This window comes from Chelonoidis abingdonii, chromosome 10, assembly GCF_003597395.2.
Source record: "Chelonoidis abingdonii isolate Lonesome George chromosome 10, CheloAbing_2.0, whole genome shotgun sequence".
Classification (NCBI taxonomy): Eukaryota; Metazoa; Chordata; order Testudines; family Testudinidae; genus Chelonoidis; species Chelonoidis abingdonii.
In genome coordinates this window covers 431,592-450,832 of record NC_133778.1, presented here as the reverse complement: position 1 = coordinate 450,832, position 19,241 = coordinate 431,592, and the positions used below count along the sequence as shown (strand labels likewise).

The following is a 19,241-nucleotide window of genomic DNA, read 5'->3' as shown; positions in this document are numbered from 1 at the left end:
CTGACACACTTACTCCCAGTGCATTGCTCCATTTTATGTAGCCTCTGGGGTGGGGCTTTATACATTCTATTTCAGCTGTGTACTTCAGGTGGCGTAGTAAGAGTGGGGCTATTTTGATAAAAGGCTCTTACAAGGAAGCAGCTGGGTCCCTGTGGCACTGATTGCCACAGTGTCCAGTGTGCCTGCATTGTATCTTCATATCGGAAGAGGCAAAGGGGTTGTATGGGATGAGTTAAAAGAGTAACTTTAACCCAGAATACCTGGGCTTTCCACTCTTTGTTTATAACTACAGCATGCTAGTCTTCTTCACCCCCACCCCCACCCCCCAGCTTCAGGTGCCTAATATCAGCTCTGTCATAATACAGTTTAGGTTTTGTGGTCTCCCCCCGACCCCTCTGGGATTTGCTTAGCTTGTGACATCTGCATTATGGGATTTTAAACATGGTGTGTGGTGCTTTAGGTATCTGTGCAAAGGTTATGTGGAATTACCATAATGGGACCGGCTGTAGGGACTTCAAGCTGCCTGAGGGGCATTTAGTGACTCCTGCGGTGCTGCAAAACCAGCATATCTGTTTCTATGACACCTGCTTGGAGCTATGGACATGTCAGGGACGTAAGAGGAATGTGCTGCATTCTGTTGACCCTTGGCTGCAAAAATAGCCCCCAGCAGATTGTTCCAGCCATAATAAATGCTAGTGTACACATAGCTTAATAAGCCATTTCTGAGATAGGAGCCAGAGGCAATGAAGATCATTTCTAGGAAACACAAATACCTCATTCTTGAAGCACACTCATTTTGTTTCAGACTTTTGAAAAAGCAACCAGCCAAGCACAGGCTCACATTTGTGACATTTTAAAGCGTATTTCATTTGGGCAATGACTGGGGATATGTGTCATGATCAACACTGGAATATAATGGAAATCTAGTTTCACCTTTAACTAAGTGAGACTAGGGTCACTCCATAATGAGAATATGCGCCACTCTCAAACTGAAATACTGGCGTTCCTCCGTAGGGGGGTCACAGCTGTGTCCTAATGACAGAATCAGTAAGAGGAAGTGTAATAAAAAAGTCAGGATGATACTAATAATCAGATAACAGTGAGCAGCATTTGTGGTGCAAAAAACACCCTTATCATTGGTTGGCTCATTGCCAAGATGCTGCACCATGAGTTGAGTTTGACAGAGCATGGGGTAGACAGCAAGCAGTGAACAAGTCAGTCAGTGATTTTCATTATCTTTTTGTTTAAAGCAGCAGCAGAAAGCACAAAAACACCACCTTGGGCAGCGGTACAGCTTCTTTGTGCATCTGTTGGCCAATTGAACTGCACAGTCACCTCAGGGAGTGGATAATTAGAGTTGGGTGACAGTTTTAGGATGAATAGTTTACTCACCAACAAATGAAATTTGGTGAATTTGGATTGAAATCTGCGAATAGTTTCAAACAAACAAAAAGGAGGGGGGGATTCAGAAAAAAAGTTGAAAATTTTCATTTCAATTTTTCATTTCAAAGTGCTTCATTTTGAAATTTAGCTAGATTTATTTAAAACAAACAAACAAGGGTAAAAAAACCCCTGGAAACAAAAAAACAAAAATAAATTATGTACTAAGTTCTATGCATAATTAACCATAAGTTAATAACCACATGAATTGTTGGCAAAGTATTCTCTTACATTCTCAATTCTAGTAGATCTTGGAATGAAACATCCCACATCAGCATCTTCATGTTGAAGTTATGCACAAACCCAGGAAATCAACATTTCTGTACATTGCTCTAGTTTTTTCTGATCCTTTGTTATCCAGTCAGATTGCATAACCAACCTTTAACCAGCTAAAAGTTAAAGATTGCCTCACTCATGCTCCTGTAAACATCCAGTTCATTGGAAATCAAACATTAATTTGAGAACTGAAGGAGTAAGGGTTGGAAGGCCAGTAGTAAAACAATTCCTGTGTTGCCTGCAATAGTTGAGCATTCATCTAAAAGAAGATGTGCTGCAGTCAGTCAGTCAGGTTTATCTAGTGAGATGGCTTCTCTATTTCAAGGGGTTTGTCACCTACCTGCCTGGCTTCTACTTTTTCTGCCCATCTGGAGCCTTTCTGTCGGGGAAAAGCTATTGGTGATTCCCCTAGATGGCAGTCATTGGTTCAGCATGCATTCAGTAGTACAGCAGCTTTGGCAGAGAGGACATGAAATAGTAGCAGTTGTGCCAGAAGTAAGTGTTTGGATACAGCCATCAGAGTATTATACAATGGAAACATACTCTGTGCCATACACCAAGGAATACTTGGAAGCAGAATTTAAAAGACTGGGCCATCAAATATTTACACCTCAACCTTTCCTGGAAAAGTTCACTAAAACATTTGCAAGAATAGGAAATATTATGACACTCTTATTCAATTCCTGCAAACAGCTTCTGTCCAACAAAGAGCTGACCGCCTACCTCAAAGAAAGTGCATTTGATGCTGTCTTGATGGATCCTATGTTTCTATGTGGACAAATAGTAGCCGAATATTTGTCCCTACCTTCTGTTTACTTCTCACGGGGAATTCCGTGCGGGCTAGAACTTCAGGCCACCCAGTGTCCAAATCCTGCTTCTTACGTCCCCAAATTCTTCACCAGCTATACAGACCACATGGCATTTCCCCAGCGTATGTGGAATGTCTTAGTCAGCTCATCAGAGTTCTTGAGCTGTTCCCTTCTTTATTCATCCCATGAAGATCTGATCAGGGAGTTCCTTCAACAAGATGTGACAGTGCCAGAGCTTTTAAGTCATGCATCTATTTGGCTTTTGAGATATGACTTTGTGTTTGAGTATCCAAGGCCTGTGATGCCCAACATGGTTTTAATTGGAGGCATAAACTGTGGCCAGGAGAAACCATTATCTCAGGTTAGTTCATTTTTTTACAATTAAAACTGGACTATCGTACTAGCACCTACTATTAGATAAAGCTTCTATTGGTTAAAACAAAATAAAAGTAACCAAGTGACAACATGGAAGGGCTTAGAAAAGCATGTTACATCTAGTCCTCTCAGAGTCATAAGTAGTCACTTGTATAATAAGAGATCCTCAGTTGTCCACAAAACCAGATGTGGAAGGCTAGGGTTTTACTGTCTAGAATATTCTCATTTCATATATTTCTTCCTGAGACTTGTGGGGTCACCCAGCATACCAAATAATATTGAAACTTTGCATTAGAGTGGTACCTTTCATTAAGGTATTTCTAAGAGTAGGACAGCCATTAATTAAGTGACAGCACTCATTCTGACAGACTAACAACGTGACATTCAGAGATGAAGAACCATCCTCACATAAAGTAGTTGTATAGTCAGGCATGGAACGCAGAATACTGTTAGGGGACAAAGAATGAGATGGTTAAAAAATGGGCTTGACTCAGTAGATTGACAGGGCAACTTGTAACTATACACAATATTTAAGTGGAGACAAGGCCTTAGTTCACTACATACTCATGACAACATAATTTGGTATGTGATACTGCAGTGTTTTCTAATGAATGATCCAATCTAGCATTCTTTGTATAGTCTTTGAAACTGGGGGGAGTTTGAGTACACAAAGAAAGCAGGATTATATTGACAATCTATCCACAGAGTCCCTTCTGGTGTGTGAAGAATGGCATGAAGCAGAAAAATAAGGCAATAGAATTTAAAGTTGTGTGAGAACATGTAGGAAGATCAACACATTTACACAAGAGACTAGGCTAAAAGTAGCCTAAAATGTTGTTAGAATATCATGGACAACAAACTGAAAGAAAACAGCAGAAATAAAAGCGACCACTACTGCAATAGTGGAATCATAGACAAATTGTCACATCAACAGGGAGGATGCTGGGGGGGCGGGGAAGGGCGCAGTGTAGATAGCGGCAGAATGAGAATGAAGGATGTTTCATGACATTGATGCAGAATTTAGAGGCTGGTGCCTTGGAATTTAGGGATTGTTGCTGTGAAATTTGGTCCCATTATGGCACAGAGTAGACAAGAACCTGAGTATAGCCCTGACAATGTATCAACATCATTTAAATGTGTAGCCCAATAAATTGTGGTGGTTAGTTATAGCACTGTGTAACTAGTGGCATTCACAATAAACGGCATTCTTTAGGTATCTAACACTAAAGCCAAATCATCCTGAACTACTGATTGCTGAGTCCTGCTGATGGACTGAGGAAAAAAAACATTCTCTGAAACATTGCTTGTGAGGGGAAGTCCCCTGAGGAAAATGGTCTTTGCTGGCAGGAAAACAGATCCTGGTCTAGCAAAGCACTTAAACAGAGGAGTAACTTTAGCATGAGCAGTCCCCATGAAGTCACTGGAACTACGCGCATGCCTGAAGCAGCATTCATTCTTAGCTGTTCTGCTGGGTCAGGGTTTAGGAAGGAATCTCAGCAGCCTATCACTGGCCAGCCTATTTGTGCACAGAAGCGCACTTGTTTATGTGGTGTCCAGGCCTGATTCCAACAGATCTGGGGATTATACTGAATTTAGTTTGCAACATCTAAGAAGATCACTAAACATGCTATAGAGAATGTGGCGTTGGATGGTCCCCTTATGCCAAGTCGTGCTCTGAAATTGTTTGTCTGTGTCCCAGTGTCTGGACTGCTGACATCAGCAAGTCATTTGCCCTCCTGTTCAGGATCCAGTCTGTAACAAAGGTTACTGTGGTTTAACCAGTCAACAAAACGTGTAATACACCTGTCACACAAGAATGAAGACACCCAATCCTGGTGATCCCTTAGAACCCAGGGATTAATTGGTCAACAGCATGACTCCCAAAGAGCTTTTACCTGACGGTTGTATGAGCTCATTTAACAAGTTTGCCTTTCACACCCCATGTTGTTTAAAGACTCATCAGTGCCCCCTGGAAGACTTTTGAAAGGGGTCTGAATTTAAATGAATATTCTGGCATTCTCTCTTCCCCAGGCTTTAAGGAAAACATGTTGGTAAGAAATATGACGTTTATTTCTTATTGGTTCACTTGCCCTTGCAGTTGGCTTTTCACTTATTTATGTCATCACAGTTAGTTGCTGATTCCTATTTAGCCCTTTCTGTGCGGTACGAGTCTCAAAATCTTCCACCTGTGCATATCTAGGCAACTGTGAAAGTTTTTTTTTTTTTAATTTAAAAGACAAGAAAGTTACAGGATTTTCAGTATTCTCAAGATCCAGACAGAACTGATAAGTCAAGAATTTAAAAGTGCCTCTTTTTTCAGGCCATTGTTTACATCATTAAGCTTTAAAAACACCAGCCATGTTTCCACAACTGTGTGATCTGAAGAGAGAAACATCAGACTTAAGCCTGAATTTCCTGACACCTCTAGTGTATGAAAAGAAAACAATGCATTTAGCTGCTTTTGGGTGCCAGGAAATATATGGTTTAATAGATCTACTTGGTTTGCATTACATCTTCCTTTACTTTACTTTCATATATTTTATTTATTTAGTACACTACACCTTTAATTATTTCCATACGGAGTTTTGATTGATGCCCCAATCCTGCAAATGCTTGCATGCAAAATCTTTACTCTTGGGAGCTGTCTTATAGGATTTAACAGGACAATCACATGCATATGGTTTTTCACATGAATACATGTTTATAGGATCAGACCCATACTGAATTATTTGGCCTTTTAACATGATTTCCTTCCCAGGCTAGTCAAGATGAGATCCCTTTGATTGCAAAGCACCAGAATTATGGCCCTGTGACATGGGTTAGAATGAAAAGCATTGACTGAAAGTTTCTTTGTATTTGCAGGAATTTGAAAGCATTGTGAATGCCTCTGGGGAACACGGCTTTGTGGTCTTCTCCTTGGGCTCAATGGTCTCTGAGATTCCCATGAAGAAGGCCAAGCAGATTGCTGAAGCCTTTGGAACAATACCTCAGACAGTAAGAGGAAAAGAATCTTTCTAGCACAGCTGTTGGAATATAGTCACTGGTTATGATTCTGTATTATTTGATTTATGTTTTTACTTATAAATGTGTGGTAGAACAATTAACACAACAACTAGCTTCAACAACCAAAAACCTGCCCCATCCCCTCTTATGTCAAAACAAAACCCCATCTCCGCTGCTCAGCACAAACCTTGATGAAACAGATTTTGTCCATCATGGGCTTATCTGCTCTGCTGTACAGCACAGTTTACAGGAACAAGCATCAGAAGAATTGTAAGAGGCAAGTACTTAATATTAATGCTGCATTTATGATTTCCCAAAGGTTCTTTGGAGGTACACTGGAGAAGTACCCCCCAACCTTGCAAACAACACAAAGCTAATCAAGTGGCTGCCACAGAACGATCTACTTGGTAAGTCTGGGCAGGAGAGGCAACAATTAAGTAGGTTTCTTTTTATTTGATAACGCTCTAAAGGAATAGTCATAAATACCATAGGTTTGTAGATTCCAAGGCCAGAAGGGCCTTTCTATAATACATCAGAGGCATAAATATCATGGAGGGAGTGGAGTTGTTCAAGTTAAGCACTAATGCTGGCATAAGAACAGATGGGTATAAACTGGTCATCAAAGTTAAGGCTTGAAATTAGACAAAATTTTCTAACCATCCAAGGAGTGAAAATCTGGAACAGCCTTCCATAGGGAGCAGCAGAAACAAAAACCTAACTGGTTTCAAGACTGAGCTTGATAAGTGTATGGAGAGGATGGTGTGATAAGATTGCCTAAAAAGCCATTTGGCCCATTTGTGACTGCTGAGAGCAAATATCCCCAATGGCCGGTGATGGGACACTAGAAGGGGAGGACTCTGCGTTACTACAGAGAATTTTTTCCTAGGTGTCTGGCTGGTGGGTCTTGCTCACATGCTCAGGGTCTAACTGATGGCCATATTTGAGGTCCAGAAGGAATTTCTCCCCAGGTCAGATTGGCAGGGAATCTAGGATTTTTTTTTTGCCTTCCTCTGTAGCATGGGGCATGGGTCACTTGATGCTTTAAACTAGAGTTAATGATGGATTCTCTGTAATCTGAATTCTTTACATGATGATTTGAGGACTTCGGTAACTCAGCCAGAAGGTATGGGTGTGTTACAGGAGTGGCCGGGTGAGATTCCGTGGCCTGTGATGTGAAGGAGGTCAGACTAGATGATCATGATGGTCCTTTCTGGCCTTAAAGTCTATGAATAAGGGACCATCATGATCATCTAGTTTGACCTCCTGTATAACACAGGACTTCCTTGGATTAATTCCTGTTTGAAACCACAGCAAATATTTTAGAAAAACTTCCAGTCTTGATTTTAAAATTGCCAGGGATGTAGAATCCCCTCCAACAGAGGCGATTAGTGGGGGGCACGCAAGATCATATGCCCCCCCCCCCCACATTTGTGGCTTGGCTTGGACTGAGCATGTTCACATGCACTGAGCATGCTCAGTAACACTGCTGAAGCTGGCTGTCTTCACTCTGCCCCCCCACTCTCAGCAGGCATGGCATGGCATGGGTCATCTGCACACAGCATTAGGTTCTACCGGTTAATTATCCTCACTGCTAAAAATGTGTGCCTTATTTCTATTCTAAATTTGACTAGCTTCATCTTCCAGCCATTATCTCTTGTTATACCTTTGTCTGCTAGATTATGAAACCCGCCCCCATGTAAGTATTTATACACTGAGCTTCATTTTATTCACATAGTAACTGCTGTACATAGAGTTTATTAGATCAGCGGTTCTCAACCGGGGGTCTGCGTTCCCCTAAGGGTTCATGAGTCCTTTCAGGGAGCTGTGGGACCCCACGACTGAAATCCCGAGCACTGGCTACCTATCCCCCCACTGCAGTGCCAGAGCTGGGCAGTCCAGGGGGCAGCTCCACCCCTCCTCCTCTTCTTGCCCCCGAGGCCCCATCCCCTGGCCACGTCAGACATGGGCAGCTGGAGTCAGGCAGTGCATGGCAGCCACAGCATTCCCCCATCTGCTGCTGCTAGTGCACAGGGGTTGCGGCTGTCCTCAGCTCACGCAGCAGATAAGAGCCGCCCAGGTAGAGTGACCCCACTCTGTGGCTGGCAGAGCCCTTGGGAGCAGCAACCACAGGGGAGTCTTCCTAGCACACAGCCCTAGCTACCCCCACCTACCCTGAGCTACCCCCCTGCCTGCACAGAGTCCCCTAGATACCCCCTGCCTCCACCCTGCGCTACTCCCCCCGTACCCATACAGTCCCTAGTAACCCCATCTGCACCCTTAGCTACCTCTCTGCCTGCACACAACCCCTAGCTACCCCCGCCTGCAACCTGAGCTCCCCCTGCCTATACACAGCCCCTAGCTACCTCCTTCCCTGCACCCTGAGCTACCCCCTTGTCTGCCCACTGCCCCTAGTTACCCCCCTCCTTGCACCCTGAGCTACCCCTCTGCCCACACACACGGCCCCTAGCTACCCCCCTCCCTGCACCCTGAGCTGCTACTCTGCCCACACACACAGCCCCTAGCTACCCCCATCCCTGCACCCTGAGCTACCCCTCTGCCCACACACACAGCCCCTAGCTACGCTCCTCCCTGCAGCCTGAACTACCTCTCTGCCCACACACACAGCCCTGGCTACCCCTTCCCTGCACCCTCAGCTACCCCTCTGCCTACCCCCGCACACAGCCCTTAGTTACACTCTTCCTGCACCCTGAGCTACTCCCTGCCTACACACAGCCCCTAGCTGCCTCCCTCCTAGTACCCTCAATTACCCCCTGCCCACACACAGCCCCTCGCTACCCCCTTCCTGGCACCCTGAGCAGTTTTCAAACTTTTTGAGCTGAACCCCCACCACACACAACCCAGATAGGCTGGGTGACCTGCTGAGGTGAGTCAGGGGGTGGAGGTGATGCTGCCTCATGGACCCTGCTGTGCAGAGCTGGCCCAAGCCCTGCAAGCTCCCACCCCCACCCTAAAATAGAAGTTCCACCCCCGACCCGGAGCCCCAAGTCCCTTTCCCCCCTGGGCCCTGTTCGGGGGGGGGCTCAGAAAAAGATTGAGAACTCCTGTATTAGATCTTTACTAGGGATGTACATATTAGTTCTGTAAAAATAAGAACTCACTCTTATGTCGGAGCCATTCCCAGACTTTAGTTAGGGAAATCACCCCTTTCCTCACCTCAAATACACTCTTCTCCCTGGTGATCTCATTAAATCCCACAGTCCCACTGGAACTAGTGTCCTGTTTGATGCAGCTCCCGTGTTCTCTTGGACTTCCCAGATGTCCGCAGTCCCTGCTAGGACATGGCTGACAGGTGCATCACCAAGACCTGCCAAATTCAAACCAGATAAGGCACTGGGTCCAAGAGAGAGACTGCAGACATCTCAACAGGATCCAGAATGGAGAGGCGTCTGCTTGATGTCAGAGCTTATGGGTAGTCCCATGAGAGGTCTAAGAACTGGGGAGAAGAAAGGAGAAATTACCAAAGTCTGTTAGAGATTGAGGGGAGAAGTAAGGATAATAGGACTTGTGGGAAGAGATATGAGTCTAGGGAAAGGAAAGATCTGACTGAGAACGGAAAGATTAGCTAAGGTTGAAGGCTAAGGGTGAAATCGTGACCTCACAGAAGTCAATGGCAAAACTCTCATTGTTTTTAGTGGGGCCAGGATTTCACTCCAAGATCTCAAAAGTTTTACAGATGATTCAAAGCTTTACAAAGATTATCCAAACCTACCAGAACCTCTGAGACCTTTAAGGTCCACTCCATCACTGATAAGTGTAATCCTGAAGATTGTCCAGGAGCGATTCCCATGTGACCTGCACTCCAGTGTTGTCATGTTCTATATTTGTAACCACTGATGCCGGTGTACTGAAAGCACATCTAATACTGTGCCTCCTGCGGCTTAAAGAATTAACCAGAAATGTCTGAGCAAGCAGTCTGCTACAGTAATACGTCTACCTCTCCCTCACAGCTCATCCCAAAGCCCGTGCCTTTATCACCCATGGAGGCTCACATGGAATCTATGAAGGGATATGCAATGGAGTGCCAATGGTTCTGATGCCATTATTTGGAGACCAGATGGACAATGCTAAGCGGGTAGAGTCCCGGGGTGCGGGAGTGACGCTGAATATAGTTGAAATGACTTCTAAGGACCTATCGGATGCATTGAATGCAGTGATTAATGATAAAAGGTCAGTATCAGCAGATATAAATGTGTCGTCTTCATTTTAGGGCTATTGAATATAATGCTGGCACATTGCTTCCAGTTAAATTGCACACTGAGCACTACCCTTGTCATATTACGATGTTACATATCACTCAGCAATCAATCAATGTATTAGCATTAGGGGGTTAGTATCTTCCTCATTACTACAGGACTTTCCTCATCAGGGTCTCTAATTATAGGTATCTAGAAGGGGCTTGAGTATGCAAATGAGATGATGCAATGCTGAAGTGGGTGTGGCATATATATAGTGGAAGAAAGCAATTTTTCAAGGTACATCACATGATTAAAGCCAAAAGCGTCCAGCTTCTTGAAGAATGTGAAGACAGCAATAAAAATGTGGAGGTTTCCCCCTTTTTTCTCTTCTTTTCCAGGCAGGAAATGGACGTAAGGGGAGAAAAAAAAATCAAAAATCCAAACAAACTGAACATTTTAAACAGAAATGTTTGTTCCAGTTCACAAATTTTCATCAAAAAATGCAAGTGTTCCACTGAAGATTTTCAAAGAAAAATGCTTTATTGGAATGTTTTTCCAGGGGAGTTGAACTGATTTTCTGACTTGCTGTAATGTACAGTGAATGTCAGCAAAATGCTGCAGAATGTCAAAGATGGCTAAACATTAATGATTGTCCCACCCATATCAGCATTACATCATCTTATTTGCATAATCACTCCCATACTTTGGCTTATATCGAGCAAAGCTATGGTTCTGTTGCAGAACATCCTTAAAGGATTACCTTATAATGGCCAACCTGTCATGTTTTATAGACATTAACTATAGCATTAATTTACTATATAGACCAGAGTTTTCTCAGTCAACTCATCTATCTGTTTGCAAGCAACAGCATCAGGCACAATCAAATGCTGCTTGGCTGGGCATTACAAAGGAAATGCAGGTCAGCAGTGTCTCTTGGCTTGCACAGCAGCTGAGATGGAACGTGTACAGAAAGGAGCCAGGAAAGGATTTTGATCCACTCACTGCCAAGAGCCATGTGGAGTTGACTCATCCTGCCATGCTGACTGTCTCACACAAGATTAGGTTACATTTAGAATGGCTGTCTGGTAGACCAGGGTAAATGCAGATGAGCCCATTGACTTGTTTGAGGAGAACTTAACTTTTTAAATAGTTTGTCTATAATTAAGTAGCCCACACTGGACTCTCAAGGCTTCCAAGAGACTCTGTCTATTCCTGCAAATGCCGCCTCTTCACCTTTCACCTCTAAATTTACCTAACAGAGATTTATAGCGACTGTCTTGATTTCCTTTCCTCCAATTCCTCGCCAGTCTGGCTTCCACCTCTCTGCTCCACTCAAGACTGCCCTCCCACAGGCCACTGGTGACCCCCTTCTGGCCAGATTTGGGCCCAATACTCCATTCTTATCCTCCTTGATTCTTCTGCTGGAACTGGTCTCTCTTGGATATCTTAGTACATTATTGCTCTTTATTATTTGTATTAATGTAGCACTGAGACCCAGTTATGGGCCAGGACCTCCCTGGGCGAGGTGCTGTACGAACCAGAACAGAAAGACGGTGTCTTGTCCCAGTGAGCTTACAATACCAATATAAGACAAGAAACAGCAGGTAGATAGCAATGTGGGACACACAAGAAATACATGTGACATTACCGGGCAGCACAATAGGCAGTGTCCCAACTACCTAGCTATTCTCAGATTTGTGTAGGCAACCCAACAAAGGGGAGTTTTAAGGAGTCTCCTCCGCCTCTCTCCCGCAGAATGCACAGAACTTGGTCCTTGGCCTTTTGTCAGGGCTTCCCCCCACACTCTGAACTCTGGGGTACAGATGTGGGGACCAGCATGAAAGACCCCCTAAGCTTATATTCTACCAGCTTAAGTTAAAACTTCCCCAACGCACAAATTTCTTTCCTTGTCCTTGGATGGTATTGCTGCCACCACCAAGAGATTTACATAAAATTTCAGGGATCCCTGTCCCCCCAAGCCCCTTCACCCCCTTTCTTGGGGAGGCTTGAGAATTATATACCAACCAATTGCCTTAGAAATGTGAGTACAGACCAGACCCTTTGGCTTCAGGATACTAAAAAGCAATCAGGTTCTTAAAAGAAGAACTTTATTTATAAGGAAAAAAATAAAAGACTCACACCTGCAAAATCATGATGGAAGGTAACTTTATAGGGTAAATAAAAAGATTTAAAACACAGAGGTTTCCCCTCTGGCTCAGCTTCACAGTTACAAAAACAGGAATAAAACTACCTCTGTAGCATAGGAAAATTCACAAGCCAAAACAGAAAATAACCTAATGCATTTCCTTGCCCTACTTACAATTTTTGTAATTTTAGGCGGATTATTCCAGGTATTTTTTCAGGAGATGTTGTACCTGCTTGGTCTCTCCCTCCGTCTGGAGAGGGAACAACAAAGAGAACAACAAGCAAATTATCCCCCCCTCCCCCCAAGATTTGAAAGTTTCTTCTTTTCTCATTGGTTCTTCTAGTCAGATGCCAACTAGGTTATTTGAACTGATTAATCCCTTACAGGTAAGGCAATTTAGTACAGCTGGCAAGGAGGGATTTTATGCTACTGCATACATAAAGGTTGTTACCCTTCCCTCTATATTTATGACACCTTCTCTTCTACACCATGTCCCTGGGTGCCCTTATCTGCTCACATAGCTTCAGCTACCATCTCTCGGCTGACGATTTATAGATAGATTTCTCTGCCATGACTGGTCTCCTTCCGTGAAGTCCCACATTTCAGCCTGCCCTCTAGATACCTCTTCCCAGAGGTCTCGCTAAAGTTTAAGCTTAACATAGCCAAATCTAAGATCCTAATTTTTCCTCTTAAACCTTCTCTACTGCCCGCCTTCTTTGTCAATGTTAACACCACCATCCTCATTTCACAACCTGGATGCTACTTAAAATGTCTCCCTTTTCTTAAGAGGGTTTAAGACACAGATGGGGAATAAAACCCTCAGTGCATATGGCATGAGAAGAACGTTAACTGATGGATCTCTGTGGAATTTATTTCTGTGGATATAAATAATCCTTTAACTTTTTTATTTAGAAAGTATTTAAAACATTTCATTTCTTTTCTTTGTAGCTATAAAGAAAATGTCATGCGTCTCTCAGCCCTTCACCTCGACAGACCTATCCATCCCCTTGATCTCGCGGTGTATTGGGTTGAGTTTGTGATGAGACACAAGGGGGCCCAGCATTTGCGGCCTGCAGCCCATGATCTCAACTGGATCCAGTACCACTCTCTGGATGTCATTGCGTTTCTCCTGGCTGTCGTGCTTATTACCAGCTTCATCTCTCTGAAGTGCTGCCTGTTCTGCTGCCGAAAGTGTTTCTGTAAAAAAGGAAGAGTGAGCAAATCGAGCAAATCAAAGGCAGAGTAATGAAGGGGTTGGAGATGGGGCTCAGCTCCAGACCTTGGGGAATGTAGGGCTCTCCTGAGCACAGGCCCAGTAAAGTCATTTCTGGTGGTGAGCTCAGAAATTATTCAGAACATATTCCTTTTAAATAGCTGCACTGTGTTCTGCTGTTCCATGTTTTGATTTTGTCTCCAATTAATTCAGAATATTTTTGAAAGCTTTGTTCAATGCTTGTTTGATTGTTAAAGATAATTCACACCATAATGCTATGGTGTAGTGCTCAGAATATTAATGGGACTCCTGGGTTCTATTTCCTGCTGTGTTGCTCACTCCCTATCTGACTCGGGGCAAGGTTCTTCTCCGTGTCTCAGTTTTCTCATCTGTGCAATGGGGATAATAACATTTCAACCTTGGTACTACAATGGTGCCCATCATTCTAGTGTGTGAGTGTCTGATGTATCATATTTATAAAGCACTTCAAGATCTTTGGATGAAAGTTGTTACATAAGTGCCAAGTGGTGTTTTAAGTGAAGGATAGAATGCAGCCCGTTGATTGGAAATAGAGAATGGTATTTGTTCTGCCCAGGTCAATCTGTCATTGTCTGAACTGTGTTTCAAATACACTGAACGTGAACAAATTTTCCATTTGAAAGTAGTATTGAGCCACCACCGCCCAATCAAGTTTCACCCCAGCTGGAGTACTGAACTTGGAGCATTGTAGTCAACCGATTTGATCTTTGTTCTTGATATTCTGTTAAAAATAAACCAAACAAAAATCTGTACAAATAAACCCCAAATAAGAACAACAACAAGAGTTCTCTTTTTTGATTTGAGACGTATGGGCCCCATCACCTCTTCACATGCAGTAATCTTTGCACTGAGGACTAGCAGTGTTAGGATATAGATATTCAGGCCTGTCTGCAAAGGCCTATACTTTAAGAATTTAGGTATATTCTTATCACTTAGCTAGTTACAGAGGTATAAAAGAAAGAATCAAAAAGCACTGTGTAATGGTCTTCTCTTACTGTGACAGTCTGAGGCCTGGTTCTTCAGCTAAGCAGCCATAAACTGGGAAATGTATGGTCACATCCTCTCATTCCAAACTAGTCATATTAAAATAAGGCAATCTGGGGCTGTTAGGAAGGTGATTCGATCTATCAACGCCAGAGAAAGGGAAGAGCCTAAAATATGTAAAAGGAAATTTAGTTTGATAGTTTTCTGTCTGGTAAGAACTCACTTATCAATAGACACAGCTGGAGAACCCTTATGTCTGTATAGATGTAGTTGTGAAATCCTCCCTTCTGTATTGTTTTGTGTGTTTATTTGCATGGTCTCTGTCTGGTTGTGTGATTGTTTCTGTCTGCTGTATAATTAATTTTGCTGGGTGTAAATTAATTAAGGTGGTGGGATATAATTGGTTAGCTAATCATGTTACAATACGTTAGGATTGGTTAGGTAAATTTTAGTAGAATCATTGGTTAAGGTATAGCTGAGAATATTACTATATAAATTAGGGGCAAACAGGAAGTAAGTTGGGATTCGAAAATAAGGAAAAGGAACTTGAATTTAAGCTTGCTGGAAGTTCGCCCCAATAAACATCAAATTGTTTGCACCTTCGGAGTTCAGGTATTGTTGCTCTCTGTTTATGCGAGAAGGACCAGGGAAGGGTGAGAGTGAAGGAGTAAGCTCTCTAACGAGCAGGACAGAAAAACTTGATGTGGTTGAGCACGACAGGCCTACATCCTCAATTAAAACCATCTTAACATATAAAGAATAGCTCTTAGAGCTCCTGAAGTCCTCACCACAGGAAAAGCAGGAAAGACCAAGACAACGTAGTTCTGTGTGTGTTAGGTTTCAAAGCATGCACAGAAAAATTAGATAAAGCCATAAATCATCTTGCTGGAAGGCTGCAATGTAATAAGAGTATTTCTTAAAATCTAGAACAATCACTTGCAAGGACCCAAAAACACAGAGAGAAAAAACAGACTACTCCCTAAGGCAGAAAGGTACAACTTTCCCCACCTTGCCCCAGGCTAGCTCTTTCTTATTGCACGCTTCCCTACAGAGGCCCTGGCCTGCAAGCAGAACCAGGAAACCTCTGAGAATTTAAAGTTATAGATCACAATTTCAACATTTTTCAATATACCACACATAGATATATTCATGAGGTAGGATGCATAAAAAAAGCTTAACACTGCCCTTTCTATTTCAATTATCTCAACCCCCATTCATGAGCTAACCTACAACAAGCAAGGGTTACATGCTCCCCATGAAAACATCTACCAGATACACCCACTGAGTTGTGTGGTCATTGATGTTAAAGGTGTACAGTATGCTCCAGGTAAACATGTACATCCATTATGGACGCCAGCTCCATTTCACCCCCCTGCGAGGGCAGAGCTGCACCAACACATCACCTTCTAAACTTCATCCACCTGCCAGGCTATCAGACTCACTCTGTCTCTCCCATATTGCTCCTCCACACCTAGCAGTTTTAACCCTTTCCAATCACCACTTGCTAGGAGGTTATTGCCAGATCTGAGGACAGGAGAGTATTACAAACCCTGCTGTTACACCATGGCAGACATGACGACTTCTTAAAGTCCTCAGGGAACCAAAAGCCGATGTATGGGCCCAAGTGTCCAGCAAAGCACTTAGGTGTGTGCCTAAGTCTATTCCTATTCATCAAAGCAGGTGCTTAAGTTAAGCAGGTGCTTAAGTCCCATTGAAGTCAATACCAAAACTCCTATTTTCTTATCTGAAAGATGAACCTGGACTCAAAGAGACATGGAACCACCAATGTATGTGTTCTGAGTGTCAGCTATCGTTATGCAGGAAAGCAGCACTGGCCAGTGATAATGTGGGTCAGAGTTGAGGTTGTGTCTGATCTTTCAATTCAGTTTCATACATTTAAGGAAATTAAGTTTAACCTTCACTCAGATTTTCCTGCCTTTCCACAGTTCATTGTGATAGTAACAAGGTTTCCCCGTTAGCTTAGTGCAATGTCTTTCCAACCTTCACATCACCTCAAAGGGCACTCTGAAAGGTGACGACGTAAAAACAGCACTTCTTACACATCACCCCTGTTCCCAGTGCATAGTCAGTGCTCTGTGTGGTGCTCATGTTAGTGACAGAAATACACATTACAGAGCCCCTCAGGCAGGAGTGGCGCCAGGGTTTCTGGCGCCCTAGGCAGAATTAGGGGGGTGGCATTTTGTGCACTCCCCCGCTCCCATCCCGCCACGGAAGAAGGACCCTCTGCCGAAATGCTGCAGGTGACAGCGGCAGTCACTGAGCTGCTCAATTGCCTGCCGCTGTTTTCCACGGCACGTCGGCAGAAGGTCCTTCTCCAGTGGCATGACAGGAGCGGAACCAAAAGCTCCCGTGTGCCCCACGGGGAGCGCACAAAATGCTGCCCCTTGAATTCTGGCCCCTAGGCAACCGCCTAGGGTCGCCTAATGGAAGCGCCGGCCCTGTCCTCAGGAGCAAACAAGGCAAAGCGTGTGCAGAGCTGTATTCTGTTCCTTCTCATGCAATGGCAAGGGTTTACTAGAGCTTGTCTACATTACCAGCGGGATCAACAGGCAGCGATTGATCCAGAGGGGGTCGATTTATCATGTCTAGTCTAGACACAATAAATTAACCACCGAGTGCTCTCCTGTTGACTCTGGTATTCCACCAGAGCAAGAGGTGCAGGTGGAGTCGACAGGGGAGCGTCAGCTGTTGACTCACTACAGTGAAGACACCACAGTGACGAAATCTAAGTACGTCGACTTCGGCTACATGAATAACGTAGCTGAAGTTGTATAACTTAGATCGATCCCCCCAGTGTAGACCAGGCCTAAGTTCCTCTGGTCATTGGAGTAGGGACAGGAACACGAGGTCTCCCTCCTCCTCAGATGAATGCCCTGACCATCCAGCTATAGATTCACTCTCAGTCTGGCTCGCTTTGGCCCAATTATTGTCACATCTTTTATACAAAGCAGAACAGCTGCAACAGAAGAGCTTAGGAAGGCTCTGCCCCAGAATATGCCAGCCCAGTAGCTAGGACACTCTCCTAGATGTGGGAGATTCAAGCGCAAACCTCTCCTCCCCATCGGGCAGAAGGGGGAATTGAACCCGCACATTCCCACATCCCAGGTGAGTGCCCTAACCACTGGCTTCAAGGGGAGGAGGGAGCTGCTGCTGCCCCCACCTCCTCCTCTGGCCATTTTGTGCATAGTACCTAAATCCTGAAACAAAACATTTGCCAAAACTATCAGCAAGTTTGTGTCCAATTCAGGAATAGTTTTGGCTTGACTGAAACTGCATTTTTGGATAAATAAACTATTCAGCCAAAAAAATTCACCCCATTCTAGCCATAAGGTGAGATCAAAGCATTTACCCAAAGACAAAGTTACTTTTCTTTTCTTCTTTCTTGGATCGGGAGTGCACATGGCATCACTCCAAGAAAGGAGCTTTAATAGACAGCTAAGTGGACTTTTGCCCTAGGCTCCCAGGCCAGAGTGAGCCATGGCAGAAGATGAATGACTCGCACTGAACAATCATGCTCATCGCCGTTAGTCATGCAACGCCGAGCGCTTCAGTGCAGATCAGTTTCCAAGGAGGCATATCCTGCTCAGGAAGCACATTCCACCAAGACATCACGAGCAGCTTCTTTCTGCAGTCAATTCTCATATGACCATGACTTAAACGTTCCCATCTGTTTCTGTACTGGGTGACTTCATTCTCTCTCACTCACTTAGTCCTTTGCTAATCACATGCTGGGAAGTAAAACATCCTGTTTTTGCCAATTTCCAGGGGCACCAGCTGGGATTTCTGAGTGCTGCCCACTTGGGTTCTCTTATATCCTGATCGGAGCTGGCTCGTGGAGCCCCAGAGAGAGTCCGTGTATCAGAGCTGTCATTTTAGAGCAGCAGGATCTGTAGAGTCTGCACAAAGGTGAAGCAAAGCCTAGGAAAAAGGCAAGCTCCACGTACCAGCAGGGCTCTCCCAGTAAAAAGACTTACCAACATTTACCGGGGGTGGGAGGGATGCATGGAGGCTGATGATCAAAGGTGAAAAGCCTCTGAACATTGGCACTTTCCAGCCCATCAGCTCCTGTGAAAGCTAAAGAGGATTAGACAGCTCCTCTCTCTACTGATATCTCAGCTAATCACTGGGGCCCTCGCTCATGGCTGAGTAATCCCCTACCCTATAGCCATCTCAGGCCTGGGTTACACTTCAGGGTTTTGCCAGCATAGCTGTGTCAGTGACGGGAGTGGAGTCACTCCCTAGTCAACACAGCTAGGCCAGCAAAAACCCTAGTGGAGATGCAGTTACACCATCAGAATAGTCCCTTGGCCAGTATCGCTTATCTCATTCACAGAGCTGCTATAAGCTGTACTGGCAACAGACCTCTTTGGCCTGCATAAGAGGAGACTCCTCTAGGCCAGGGTTTCTCAACCCATGGGTCAGGACCCAAAACTGAAGCACCAGAATGTTTCAAAGGGTGGCGTGGCAGCTCCTGTCCCATGGGGCTGGCTGGGCTTGCCTCCCTACTCCAGGCACCGCAACCTCTGGGGTCCCAGCGCCCCCCAGGTGTGGCCCAATCGCCATGACGACAGGAGTCCGGGTAGGCCAAATATGAGTGAGTGGCACTGCAACCCCATGAGCCAGGTCATAGCTCCATTCACACACATTGGGTCTAGTCAGGGGGGCAGGGCCAAACCTGAGCCGTGCTGCAGTCCCAGAGGTCATGCCTGGAGCAGAGAGCCAAGTCCAGCCAGCCCCAC

The 19,241-nt window shown here is 44.5% G+C and overlaps 1 protein-coding gene across 2 annotated transcripts in view; it reads left to right on the top strand.

Moving 5' to 3' along the window:
* The window catches only part of LOC116822449 (UDP-glucuronosyltransferase 1A3-like), a 101,268-nt gene extending 86,217 nt beyond the window's left edge, over window positions 1-15,051 (top strand). For both annotated transcript variants that reach the window (XM_032776350.2, XM_032776349.2), the window contains exons 2-5: window positions 5,763-5,894; window positions 6,223-6,310; window positions 9,872-10,091; window positions 13,194-15,051. In XM_032776350.2, the coding sequence (XP_032632241.1) occupies window positions 5,763-5,894; window positions 6,223-6,310; window positions 9,872-10,091; window positions 13,194-13,491 (738 nt within the window). In that variant the 3' untranslated portion in view covers window positions 13,492-15,051. The remainder of the gene's footprint in view (window positions 1-5,762; window positions 5,895-6,222; window positions 6,311-9,871; window positions 10,092-13,193) is intronic.
* Window positions 15,052-19,241: the final 4,190 nt, after the last annotated feature.